The following is a 13,758-nucleotide window of genomic DNA, read 5'->3' as shown; positions in this document are numbered from 1 at the left end:
ATCAGGACTGCCTTTCTCTGGGTGATTTCAGGACACTATGATACAAGTTTCATGCTACTAACATTGTCTTGTCAGGCCACAAAGAGTGAGTCTCGGGTTGCTGATCTTGAAGCTGCCATTGGTGACTGTCAATGTCCTGTGGAATAGCAAGATGAGGTCGCATGCTTCCCCTTTCCTCCCTTCCTCTCCTCTGACTTCAATTCTGGAAGCTCGTGGAAATTGCTGTCGTTTGACCAACCTTACCGACCCATGTGACAGGATATACATCAGTGGGATTAAGGGGGAAAGCACCATGTCTCTGTCTCACTGCTGCTCTGTGACAGACACCTTAGCAGACAGCAAGACCTCCTCTCTCATGTCTGGACAACTTTCTTACACACTCATCCACCTTTGATAGCAAACTACACACCAAGGATAATGTTACCCCGTCCATCTTTAGCTGTGCTCCTCTGTCTCCTGCAAGTCCTCTGCACTACTGCTGATATAGGTATGTAGTTTTCTTTTATTCAGCCTGATTAGAAGTAAGAGTGTAATTTGCCTAGATCTTGTTATTTGTAACATGTTGCTGAAAGAAGTAGGATGTGCAAACCAGATTACTCATTGCAGCTCCTCTGTTCTGCTCCAGACAGTGGCTCCTTCCTGATCTACAATGAGAACCACAACAAGTGCGTGAAGGCGGAGAGTGCCACCTCACTGACGGTGGCCCCCTGTGATCCGCACGCCAAGCAGCAGCAGTTTCGCTGGGCCTCCAATTCGCGCCTCCTCAGCCTGTCCCTCAAGCTGTGCCTGGGGGCCGTGGAGATTAAAGACTTCGTAAAGGTGCTCCTCTTCCCCTGCGATGAGAATAGTGAACTCCAGCAGTGGCAGTGCAAGAACGAGACTCTGTTTGGCCTTAAAGACCGGGACCTGCACTTCAACTGGGGCAACCGCAACGAGAGGAACATAGTGATCTACCAGGGCTCAGGGCTGTGGAGCCGCTGGAGGATATATGGCACTCGGAATGACATTTGCTCTAAGGGATATCAAGGTAGGACTTTTGGCTTCACAATCGATTTTTATCGATTTTTCGAAAAAAACGATTTTTAAGACAGTGACTAGTGTAGTACCTGAATTGGAAGAGTCTGCATTGGTGTTTCAGGGAAGGTGTTTCAGAAGTCCCTAAACAATGTTTTATGATGCTGTGCAGAATCTCGTATGCTGGAGAGAATTTCTTTCACTTATTCATTATATTCAAATGGAGCAGAAAGTATTAACATCTCATTTTTTTCCATTTTAAAAAACTGTTTCCACATGTATAGCAATTCATAGTACAGTTGCAATATTCAGAAAAAACATTGTATTATGATTTTTCTTTTGTTGCTATTGTGTAGACCCAGGGATCAGAACACAATGTTACCACAGGTGCTCTATATGGTTATAGAGAAAGATGATTTTAAATTTAAGCAGAGGTCTCAAGAGATGAACTCACTAACAACTCTAATGAACTCTTTAACAAATCCTCTCGTTCATAATAGATTTAAGCATTAAGATTCAGCTTGGCGTCGGCTTTTCTTATTTTGTGGTTACAGAAAAAAAACATTTGTGAAGGGTTTTTTTTTTTACACAGAAGACAGATAATCAGTTCTGACCCCAACCCCAATCCCTTGCTCCTTGTGCAAAAACCTAGACTCTCATATTCCTCTTGTCATTCTAAATTTGGATACGCATATTCACCAGAGGATTTGTTAGGCTGAAATTAAATAAATTCATCATTGGAAGTTAGTTAGCTTAGTGGTTGCTTTTTCAAGAAAAAGCTATGGCTAGGTTATGTTGATTAATACAAATATTGTATCTTACCTCTATTAGGCATGCATTGCAAATTATATCTAGTAGCAGCTTGTTGGTATTTACAGTGATGGACAAATGTAAGTTTAGCTTGTTTTATTTTGATAAACAAGTTGTTGATGTTCACTGACTTGACTGTTTGTGTCTCCTCAGAGATTTTCACATTAGGGGGCAATGCCTATGGAAGCCCTTGCCAGTTCCCCTTTTTGTTTGGTGAGAAGTGGTACGCTGAATGCACAACAGACGGTCGCTCAGATGGACAGCTTTGGTGTGCCACAGAGACCAACTACACTTTAGACAAGAAGTGGGGCTTCTGTCCCACCAGATGTAAGTCAGACTAAGAAATCTTTTGGCTTCGTAGATGACTATTGCCATTTAACATCTGTAATAAACATGATTCCTACAGAAGCTGTGACCTTTTGGCTGGGTTTTTAATGATTGTGATTGATGATTTTATAAGGTCAAGACAAAAGGTAAAGGTAGGTGTCTTCATACACACAGTGGCCAATTTGAAATACCTGCATGAGGGTAAAGTAACACATCGCAATGCCTGGCTCATTAAAACACACTGAATTCTTAAATTATCTTGTTTTTCTGTAATCTCTCTCGGGGCTATCATTGAAGAGGTCAGTGCTGACCAGGTCTGGTTTCTGACCCACCCAACAGAAAAACACTACCACTTCCTCCCTTTGGAGTTGTCAACAGCACTGTCTTTCTTTTCCTCTTCTCACAGCCCGTCTTTCCTCTGACATTGCTCTAAAACTGGGGCAGGAAAAGGACAGGAAAAGAAAGCAAGTGTCCTTTCATTATAGTTTCTGGTGAAAGACAACAACAGTCATAGATATGACAGGCATGTAGAAAATGCCTTAGATGTGCATCTGCATCTTCCTGATGAACCTACTCTTTACAGCTTTTAGGCAATCTTTGCCCCTTCAAGAACTATCACTTACACTACATTTTTAACAAATAAATACATTCTACCAGTCCAATAATTTGCACTACTCCACTTTCCCCTCTTCATGATGATAATCCAGCACCCACAGGATGGGACTCTGACCCAGTGACAGGGGTTCAGTACCAGAGGAATGTCCAGTCGGTGTTGACCTGGCACCAGGCGAGGAAGAGCTGCCAGCAGCAGGGAGCCGACCTCCTCAGCATCGTCGAGCTCCATGAGCAGACGTACATCTCAGGTACACCTGGTGCCAACCTCAGCTCACCATACTACACAGCGTGTCTGGTACATTAAATGTATTATAATGCCTGTGTTGTTGACACAGGATTGACCAATACTTTGGGAACAACTCTCTGGATCGGACTGAACAGCTTGGATTTTGAGAGTGGATGGCAGTGGAGCAACGGAAACCCATTCAGATATTTAAACTGGAGCCCAGGTTAGTAAAGACATGCAGAGTATTACGGTATGCTGTGGCGACAGCAGGATTGCAGGTACTCAGTGCAAAGTTTTTCATTTGGTGCGACTTGTTGCATGCACTGCAAAAAACGTCCATCTTAACAAGTCATTTAGTCTCATATTCAGTCTTCAAATCTTATTTTTCTTAAAACAAGAGAAAAATTTAGCCAATGAGGTGGGATAACTCCACTTGTTTCCAATGCAGTTTCACTTTTCACAGTTTTCTGGAAATGAATGTCAATATCCTGAAACAAGTCGGAAGAAGGCAGATCACGGCACTACTATCAAGAAAATGACACTTGATTCTCCAAAGTTGATTTATATTGGAAATAAGTGAAATGATCAAACCCCACTGGCAGTCACTTGTTTTAAGAAAATTATGATTTTAGGACTCAATAATAGACTAAAGAACTTGTTAAGATGAAGATTTTTTGCAGTGTGGTAACAATAGTAGGCTGCTTAAATTATCAAAGCGACAAGTAATCACATGTGGTATTAGAGGTCTTGATGCAGAATTTACAGTAAGAGCAATGTGTGAGCGTGTTCAGGAATGAATCGATGGATGTTTACAGTATAAATGAATAACAAATGAATCTATGTTTCCAACAGGTCATCCCTCATCAGATCCCGGGCTCAACTGTGCAGTCCTGAACGCTGGTAAAGCCGCCAAATGGGAGAACAGCGCCTGCACTAAGAAACTTGGTTACATATGTCGCAAAGGAAACTCCACCAGTATGCCCGCTCCCCCCATAGGTAAAAACATACCAGAATTCACAGTAGTCAGAATGCAGTTTGTTATTTGCAGTACATCATAACATTTTCATAGTGTGTACCATGTTAGAAATACCCTACACGATAAACTTTTAGCTCTTTGATCTCTATCCATAGGCAAAGACCAACCCAGCTTCTGCCCCAGTCACTGGGTCCCATACGCAGGTCACTGTTACCACCTGGAGCGGACTAAAAAGATGTGGCAGGATGCCTTGGCTGCCTGCCGCAAAGAGGGAGGAGACCTGGCCAGCATACACAATATAGAAGAGCAGAGCTTCGTCATATCCCAATCCGGATACAGTTAGTGCACAATAAGTCATTTTGCACATTGATTCCTTGGCTTTTACACCACAGATGTATGATAAACGTAATGATTTTGGAAGCATTTACTGATAATTAGCATTTGACTGAGATTTTGAGTGTTTTTAATTCAAGCTGCACCACACATGAACTAATAAAATAAAGATCAAGATGACAAATGGTAAATAATCTGATCCAAAAGTACAACCAGAAGATTAGACGTGCAACAATATTTAACCTTTTTGATTTGAAGAGCACTAAAACTATATGCATATGAGACCAAATGCCTATAACCTATAACCTGTGGAAGCCCATTCCTGCCACTCAATAAAATAAAAAACGACTCAATTGTCAGTTTTTTCTCGCAATTCTGACTTTATATCTCACAATTCTGAAAAAAAAAGTCCGAATCGTGAGAAAAAATTCAGAATTGTGAGAAATAAAGTCAGAATTGTGAGAAATAAAAGTCACAATTGTGAGAAATAAAGTCACAATTGCGATTTTTATTTCATTGAATGGCGGGAATGGGCTGCCATAAAATAACCACATTCTCATCTCTATGTACATGTGAAACCTTCAGCGGCAACAGATGAGCTCTGGATTGGACTGAACGATCAGCGGAACCAGATGCTGTTTGAATGGACTGACCGCTCCCACGTCACCTTCGCCCAGTGGCAGACCGGCGAGCCGTCCCACGCCACCAACCTCCAGGAGGACTGCGTCCTCATCAGAGGAAAGGTAACATCAAAACGGCTCCATTAGCACGATGCCGTCATGTGTGATAAAAGAAATGATTATACTCGTGATACTGGTGTGTGTGTATCTTCTTATCTTCTGCATATTGTCCATACAGGAGGGGAAGTGGGCGGATCACTTGTGTGAGATGGCGTATGGATACATCTGTAAGAAGAAGGCCTCCACTCAGCCAGCTCCAGGTGCCCACGAGGACGCCAACCCGGGATGCAAGCTTGTAAGTGATGTCATCTCCTGTGAATTTGGATGGGAGTATACAACAAAATCTCACACCTTTCTTCTTATTTCAAGGGCTCGATCAGGTTTGGATCATATTGTTACAACATCGGAGCCGAGACGAAAACTTTTGATGAGGCGAAGCAGGCGTGCACGGCGGCCGGCTCTAACCTGGTGGATGTGGCTGACAGGTATATTCTCATATATATGGTCATAGACATGATGTTGAACTGAATTTAGTCTTTTTAAAGGTGCCTGCAGAGCTAACTCACCCCAAGTTATTTACAAATTTGTCCCCATATTTCAGTCATTTTATTATCAAAATTCTCTATCATATTTTCACCTGGTATCAAACAGATATCAAATACTATGATTAACTGAAGTCTTTATACCAGAACTGAAAACTAAACATGCCTTTTAAATGCATTTTCAAGCTGGGAATAGTTTTTTTTATTATTATTATTTTAACCATGCTACAAAATAGAGCTACTTTACTTTGTGGGATCTGAAAGTTTAAAGATTTATCTACATCAGCAACAAAAAAAAAAGAAAACAAAAAAAAAGAAACTAGACTTCAGCTTCAGTGGAGAGTAATTATATCGCAGACCTTTGTGTGTTTTCATGCAGATATGAGAATGCCTTCTTGGTCAGTTTGGTGGGTTTGAGGCCAGAGAAGTATTTCTGGACAGGCCTTTCCAACACGGTAGACAAAAGCACTTTCAAGTGGACGACCGGAAGAAGGGTCGAGTTCACTCACTTCAATGTGGGCATGCCAGGTACAGCAGACTTCTCTTTAGCTTATATGTTCCTGCTAAAATTGTTCACATTATCTACTGCAGCATACTTTAAATGTTGATTGGCTGGGCAGTGTCATGCAGCGCTGTGTTCCTTTTCATTGTTTATATGTTTTATTTTTTGCTCCCCTTCTTGTGCTTAAGTTAGCCGATGCAGCACTCCTAATTGACTATCCATCATGGCTGTGGTTTACAGTTTGACTTGTGATTTTTTACGACCCCATTAAAAATTCAGAGTTTATCTATGATTTTTTTCTTGTTTCTCTTGGTGTGTTTAAAAAAAGACAGAAAACAAGGTTGCGTTGCTTTGACAACTGGAATATTTGCCGGATTATGGGATGTTGTGACCTGCAGCAACAAGGAGAAGTACATCTGCAAGAAATGGGCTGAGGGTGTACTGACGACAACAGTCCCACCCACCACCGTGGCCCCGAGCTGCCCCTCTGGGTGGACCTCCGCTGCCGCGAGGAATGTCTGCTACAAAGTAGGAGGACAAACTGACACAACCATAACATCAATCACACCATCCGCCAGGCATATTCACTGTTGTATCCCTAAGTTTCCCTTGAACAGGGCTTCTAAATCAATATCAGTTGCATATCTTTAACTTAACTGTCACTGAAATCCCCGAATAACTATCAGTCTCATTTAAGTATACTGTAAATTTAACAAATGTCTGTTTTTCTCCCATCAAAAAGCTTTATAAAAAAAAATCAGACCATAAGAAGACTTGGGCTGAAGCACGGGACTTCTGCAAGGCCATCGGTGGGGACCTGATGAGCGTTCATAGTGGGCAGGACCTCAACAATGCTCCGTATGTTAGCTTAACAGCTAAGCTATGTCAGAATAATACCCATCTCAACCGTTCAAATAGTCAATACGGGTGTTTTCCTCTGTCATTGTGTGTATAGGTTTCATGCCTCTGATGCAGCCTGGATTGGCCTCAGCTCCCTGGGTACCAACACAGGTTTCGTCTGGACGGATGACTCTGCTGTAAGTAGCACCAGTGGTGGAAAGCGTACAAGAATTTCCTACTCAAGTAGAAGTATTGTTACTTTGCTGATTTACTTAAGTAGAAGTAAAAGTACTAGTGTAAAAATCTACTTAAGTAAAAGTAAGAAGTAGCTCATTTAAAATGTCCTCAGAGTAAAAGTTGCTGAGTTACTTTTTAATAAAGAGAACACTGTTACATGTGATCCTTCCCATGGAATTCTAAAAGGACGAGAGGACAGAGAGGAGTTCAAACTAGATTATTTCAATTGGAAAAATTGGAAATTGCAACACAAAGTTGCAGTTTCACAGAGTACACAAAGTAAAGCCAGATTACTCTTCTCTTCTTTGCTGACTGACCATTCACTGTGAATGGCTCCACAATTTGCCAATTTACGATTGTCCAGTTTCTGATGTTTATGGAGAGCCACGAGATTTGTACTCTGTAATTTATGCAATTTAAAATGTAGTTAAGTACAATACTTTAGTAAGAATGTACTTATATAAGTATAATATACTCATATAAGTATAATTACTGACTTTGAAAAATACTTAAAAAGTACAAGTACACAAAAAAATGAGTAGCACCTCATCTTTATCAGAAAAAGCCTCACTCAACTGCCATTCTCGACACTAAATTAGTTCATTTTGTTTCTTTTCCCAAATTTCCCCCTAGTTTGGCTATGAAAATTGGGGCTTTGGGGAACCAAACAACTACAATGATAACGAGCATTGTGCAGAGGTCCAGTTTTACTACGGGCGGCACTGGAACGATCGGCACTGTGAGGCCTACAATGACTGGATCTGCCAGATACGCAAAGGTAACAGCCACCGATCTCCTCATGGAGTTCATGCTCACATAGTGCTACTAGTTAGTCACACTGAGGTTGTTCCCTGACAGTGAAATAGAGTTATTCATGTTCTTCCCACATCTTCTTGTATTTCCAGGTGTGACGCCCAAACCTGAGCCTACCACAGTTGTACCAGGTGACTTTCAGCAGTAGTCCAACCGTCCAAAACCAGACTCTTTCTCTCTTTCATTTCTTTTCCTTTAGCTACTGTCCCTCTAACTTGCCCTTTCATCACTGCTCCATTTGCCGTCCTGGTCATCTCTTGCAAACACTGCATCGGTAGGACACATGAGAGCTGTTTTGTTCCCTTTACAGTGTACAACACCACTGCAGACGGCTGGATCATATACAATGACACACAGTATTTCATCAACACTGACAACCTGGCCATGGACGCCGCTAGAGCCTTCTGCAAATCAAAGTTTGGTGAACTTGCGGTTATCACAGGGGAGAGTGAGAGGAAGTTCCTTTGGAGACAGGCAAGGACCTTTTGAATATTTTTTTTTTACTACAAAATTACTAAATTGTTTGACATTATCCACTTAATGTTTAATTCATGTCTTTGCAAATAATGTACTCTAATGTAACCCTAACCATTATGCTCCAACAGATAGCTAGAGGCACAGAGGGACAATACTACATTGGCCTGATAGTCAATCTGGATAAGTCATTTAGGTAAATCAAGCCACATTCTTTTGCCACTTTAAAAGCCTTTACCTTAGGAAAACTGGCTGCTCTCCATTGGTCTGTCACCTGTCATGACACATGTGAAATCTGAAACAAAAAGCACACTGGGTTTGTAATCAGTGTTTTAATGATTGATTTCTTGCTTAATACCTCCTTTTTTTGTAATTTCAGCTGGTTGGATGGCAGCCCTGTAACTTACACTGCATGGGAACATAATGAGCCCAACTTCGCTAACAATGATGAAAACTGTGTGACCATATACAAAGGCATGGGTGAGTCTAATAACCACTGGAGCGCCATACTTTGTTGCATTTATAAATATTAATATCCAAGTCATTTTTTACTGTTTTCCACTTTTCTGTATATTCTGCACATATAGGGTACTGGAATGATATTAATTGTGGCATGGAGCTTCCCTCCGTTTGCAAAAGAAGCAATACTTTCATCAATACAACAATGGCCCCCACTACTGTTCCCAAGGGAGGATGTGCCCCAGAATGGATAGCTTTCCAAGGAAAGGTAATGAACAGTCCATGTATACCAATAAACCAATTAAACTCAAAATCCCCTAATTAAACTGTACAATATGCATGTATTTGCTCAAGGCAAAGTTCTAGGATACTTAGATGTACTTAAATATGTTATCATAATACAGTATGTGTTCCCACAGTCTGACATAGCTTGATGATCCAATATAACACTAGAATGGACATTAGTTATCTTCTGTGCCTTTGCATATGTTATTCCAACGCACATTGCTAACCCGTCGTGTTTACACAGTGCTACAAAATCGTTACGGGGAATGACAAGAAGGAGTGGCAGGAGGCCAGGACCTACTGCATCAACCAGGGAGGAAATCTGGTCTCTATCCTCAGTGAGAGAGAGCAAGGTGATAACAACAATGCTGCAAAACACTGCTAAATTCACAAACCACTTTCCTGTGTGAAAAGAAATGTAAATGTCTGTGTTTAAAGAATGTTTTTCATTGTGTAGCAATGCTGTTTCATTTCAACCAGAAAACCAGAATTTCAGGTAGTTATAGAATTATTGGTTCTTCCTCTGCTAGCGTTCCTAACAACGCAGATGCTGAGCTATCCTGAAGATTTGTGGATCGGCATGAATGATGTCAACTGGGAGATGCGCTTTCTGTGGACGGAAGGCAAAGGGGTTTCATACACCAACTGGGCCAAAGGGCATCCAACATCAGTGCCTGATGGACGCTATTCATTTATGGATGAGGTTATTTCACCTGGCTTTTTCAACAGTTCTAAACCCTCTTTCTCCAAAGTTTTTTCAGTCCTTCTCACTCTCTATACCAATCCTCTAATCTAACAGCCTGATGGCCATCTGCTTGCTGATTAACTCTTGTATACTACCTTAACCAATACATCATATTAACTGCGCAGTGTCATGCTGATACACAAAGTTAAAGGTATTTAAATGCAAATACTGCTATACAAGGCGCAATGTCATATTTTGAAAAAGCTCTGGTATTCTACCTCAATCTTGGTTGGGATTTTGGATGAAGAAGGCTCTACTTCTAGAATAGTGAAGTCAAACTGTGTATGAATCATCATCATAAAAATCTTGACATGATAGAAGAATACCACTGTAATTAAAAGCTCTCAAAATGGGACAATAACATGATACAGGGGAGTTAAGAAACCTCTTGTGTCTGACAGGTGTTTGACTGTGTGATCATGGTGGGCAGCTCCCCCAAACAAATAGGATCCTGGAAGGTGGAACACTGTGGCACCAAACGCGGCTTCATCTGTAATAGGAACAAAGGTGAGGAAAATATTATCGGCAAGAACATATCACACATCATGAATTATATTGATATAATTTCATCCACCAGTTCTTTTCAATATACAGTCAATTGTTGTACTGGCATTGCAAAAGTAGAATCGGGACATTCATAGTTCTCTTTTCACATGATAAGATTACCAAATAGTTTATTCTGGGTACTAGCCTGGTTCAGTATGAGCATGCAATATCGCCTACAGGGGGGAGAGAGATGTTTTCAAATTTATGTTTCTCAGACAGTATCTGCAGTGGCACGGCTTTCATTTTTCAGCAGGATTATTTCGAATAACAACTGTCCTATTTTCCAAGATTCTCAGATCGCGGTCCCAGTCACAACTGTGTCACCAAAGGCTTTCTACAAGCTCGGCAACGACTCGTACAAACTGGTGGCCCAGAAGATGCGATGGGATGAGGCGAGGAGGCAGTGCCAGGCGGACGATGCAGATCTGGCCAGTATCGTGAACCCAATAGCCCAGGCCTACATCACACTGCTGATCCACAAGTACAACGAGCCTGTGTGGATCGGCCTCAACAGCAATGTGGTAAAGGGTCTAACTGATGCTTTGTGCATCTCTGTTTAATAACGCAGCAGCTCACATGTCAGATTTCCTACTGGTGGTTCACAGAGGATTTGAGGGGAAGACCTTCTACCTCTGTGTAAACTTTTATTAATATGTGGCTGCAATTCATGGTTTGTTTTCACAGACTGGTGGGCGGTTCAAATGGGTTGATAACTGGCCTCTGTCCTATACCAAATGGGGGACAGATGAGCCTAAATCCAACCAGGCCTGTGTGTATATGGATGTAGACAGAAAGTGGAAGACTGCACCGTGTACCAACACCTACTACAATCTCTGCAAGAGGTCACCAGGTCAGACCGTCCCTCTTCTCCCTTCTCCCCATAATTACTACACCACCAAGCATTGAGTGCGGTCAACAAACAGCTTAACAATTAAGACACAATCCCCTCTCATTTTTACAGACGTAGCCCCCACGGAGCCCCCGCAGCTTCCCGGGAACTGCCCCGAGCCAAAGAAGCGGAAAACATGGATACCTTTCAGAGGGCATTGCTACTCCTTCCTCAGCTCAATGGTGGACAGTTGGGCCCATGCCTCGGTAGAATGTCTGAGAATGGGTAAGCGATTAAGTATTTCCATAAATCAAGCCTTGGTTTTATGTAAAACCAGATTAAGATTAAGAGTAAATGATGACTGGATTATATGCTGCTGTGCTTCCTCAGGTGCATCTCTGGTGAGCATCGAGGACCCTGTGGAGGGCCAGTTCATACAGCAGAACCTTGAGCTTCTACAGGACGGCTCCAAGTCCTTCTGGATCGGCCTGTACAAGAGCCATGAAAGTGAGCATAAGTTACAAAAGTTGGATTTAGTCTCAGTGTCTTGCAATTCATCTCTCCAAAACAAGTCTCAGTTTGTTGTTTACTGATGTTGTTCATGCGTGTTTGGCGAGCGTTCCCTGACCGACTCTCCTCATTTCAGGTGAGTGGATGTGGATCGATAACAACGTGGTGGACTATACCAACTGGAAACAAGGGATGCCAAAGTCAGATTCCTGTGTGGAAATCCATTCTGACAGCGGACAGTGGAGTACACACAGCTGCAACAGATATAAGTCTTACATCTGCAAAACACCCAAAGGTAAGTTTAATTACCTGTTATGTTGGTTTAGATAGACCTGTCTGATAAATCAGCTACATACATTAATTGGTTATCCTTTTTTTGCAGTTGTTATACCTACAGAAAAGCCTCCAATTGTTGGTAAGCTATTGAAATTTTATTTGACATATTTTGAATGCAACGTTATGAATTTGATAATTCTGCGTATGAAACCTCCTACACAGTATAAATTGAGTTACCCCACTTTAAATGTCTTACTGTCTCTCCTAGCCCCCATCAGGGAGGAGCCTCCACACGGGTCAGCCGGCATCACTGTGGCTGTAGTGCTGGTAATAATCGCTGGCGTGGGACTCGCTGTCTTCCTCCTCCGTAAGCGGGTACCCACCCCTGTCCTGGGAGAATGCACCTTTGACAACAGCTTGTACTTCGGCAATCCGAACCGCGCCGCAGTGGACACTAAGGGTCTGGTGGCCAACATAGAGCAGAATGAACAGGCCTAGACAGACAGAGAGACCCGTGGTAAGCAGCCTCTCTCTGTTGTCCAGCTTAGGACGGATAAACACTGCAGATTCCTTGAACTAATTAAGCACAATTTGCCCTCCTTGTCAATTTTACTTAATATGGGTGCTCTAAGAAAAAAACCCCCACTAAGAATATGATGTGGGATTTTTGTCCTAGTCTCGTAAATTTGGTTCGGATGGCTTCGCTAGGCATTAAATTTCAACAAAATGCCTGTAGCGTTTTCCCACTTAATATAGCACTACTCCCAAGATAATGACTGCATGCAAACGCTACACTAAATGAATTGTGGACAAGATAATATGAAGTGAATAATCTATGACAAATGAAACATGTGATTATGTGATTTGTGAGATGTGTACAGATTTCTTTTTTTTTTTTTTTTTTTACTTTAACCAAGCAAGTTGACCAAAAGCACATTCTTAAATACAACGATTTAGGGGAATATTGCAGATGAAACAACAGTTAAAATGTAGTAAAGGTGAAGATGTTTTTTGAAATGCAGTCTGGCAGATCTGTCTCAGTTGGGATGCTTCACTTATTCTTCATTGGCCGTTCATCACCCCTTTTATTGGCTTTCGACATTGTAAATAGATGCTTAATAAAACAGAAATAAATAAAACAAAACTGAATGGTCTCTTTGTTACTCCTTTCCCCATAGATTGTAGATTAGATAATCATGGATTTGGTGGGAACTGTGGTGATAACAAAATGAGTTGCATCATAAATTAAAACACTTAATTCAAGAGGTAAACAGGATAATAGGTTAGAGAGCCATACATTACAGGTCTGTTTGCACACACTGTCATCCGAGACAGACTATTAAAGAGGCCGGTAGATTTATAAATGGGGGCAGAAAGAGATGGAGAGAGGTTACCATGACGACCACAAAACGCCCAAAGCACAAGAGTTGTGTGGAACGTCCTGAGTGGCTTTGAGCTCGTCCACCGGCACAAAGGAAACACAGTTCCTCCAGTCTACTTAGTGAAACCTGTCAGGTCCTGCAACACAGTGACACATGGAGAGTCCTTGTTACTGTAACAACCTCAAGGATAAAGCACTTTTTGTTTTCAAATTTACTACCCGACTCACATATTATACTCACTAAAACCCCCTCGATTTACACTGAGACACTCATTACCACCAAACAGAGAACAAGAGAGAATGGGTTTACACCTAAAGGCTAAAAAACAGGCTCCACA

General features: G+C 41.7%; 1 protein-coding gene across 1 annotated transcript; it reads left to right on the top strand.

Annotated features, from left to right (window-relative positions):
• Positions 1–376: 376 nt before the first annotated feature.
• Positions 377–13,162, top strand: mrc1a (mannose receptor, C type 1a). Its single transcript, XM_071525559.1, has 30 exons — positions 377–487; positions 626–1,027; positions 1,978–2,151; positions 2,859–3,014; positions 3,102–3,215; positions 3,845–3,988; positions 4,124–4,306; positions 4,887–5,044; positions 5,160–5,276; positions 5,351–5,466; positions 5,903–6,051; positions 6,354–6,553; positions 6,768–6,883; positions 6,981–7,062; positions 7,736–7,880; positions 8,008–8,046; positions 8,226–8,389; positions 8,521–8,585; positions 8,769–8,869; positions 8,977–9,116; positions 9,378–9,486; positions 9,664–9,836; positions 10,280–10,385; positions 10,713–10,945; positions 11,109–11,274; positions 11,386–11,538; positions 11,644–11,760; positions 11,900–12,058; positions 12,146–12,178; positions 12,308–13,162. The coding sequence occupies exons 1-30, from the start codon at positions 418–420 to the stop codon at positions 12,535–12,537; spliced, it is 4,314 nt and encodes a 1,437-aa protein (XP_071381660.1). The 5' UTR covers positions 377–417; the 3' UTR covers positions 12,538–13,162.
• The last annotated feature ends 596 nt before the right edge of the window (positions 13,163–13,758 follow it).

The sequence above is a fragment of the Centroberyx affinis genome, unplaced genomic scaffold (genome assembly GCF_046629955.1).
Source record: "Centroberyx affinis isolate AG114_WGS23_722 - 3 ecotype Tasmania unplaced genomic scaffold, CSIRO-AGI_Caff_v1 ptg000109l_1, whole genome shotgun sequence".
Lineage (NCBI taxonomy): Eukaryota > Metazoa > Chordata > Actinopteri > Beryciformes > Berycidae > Centroberyx > Centroberyx affinis.
This window is presented reverse-complemented; position numbering and strand designations above follow the sequence as displayed.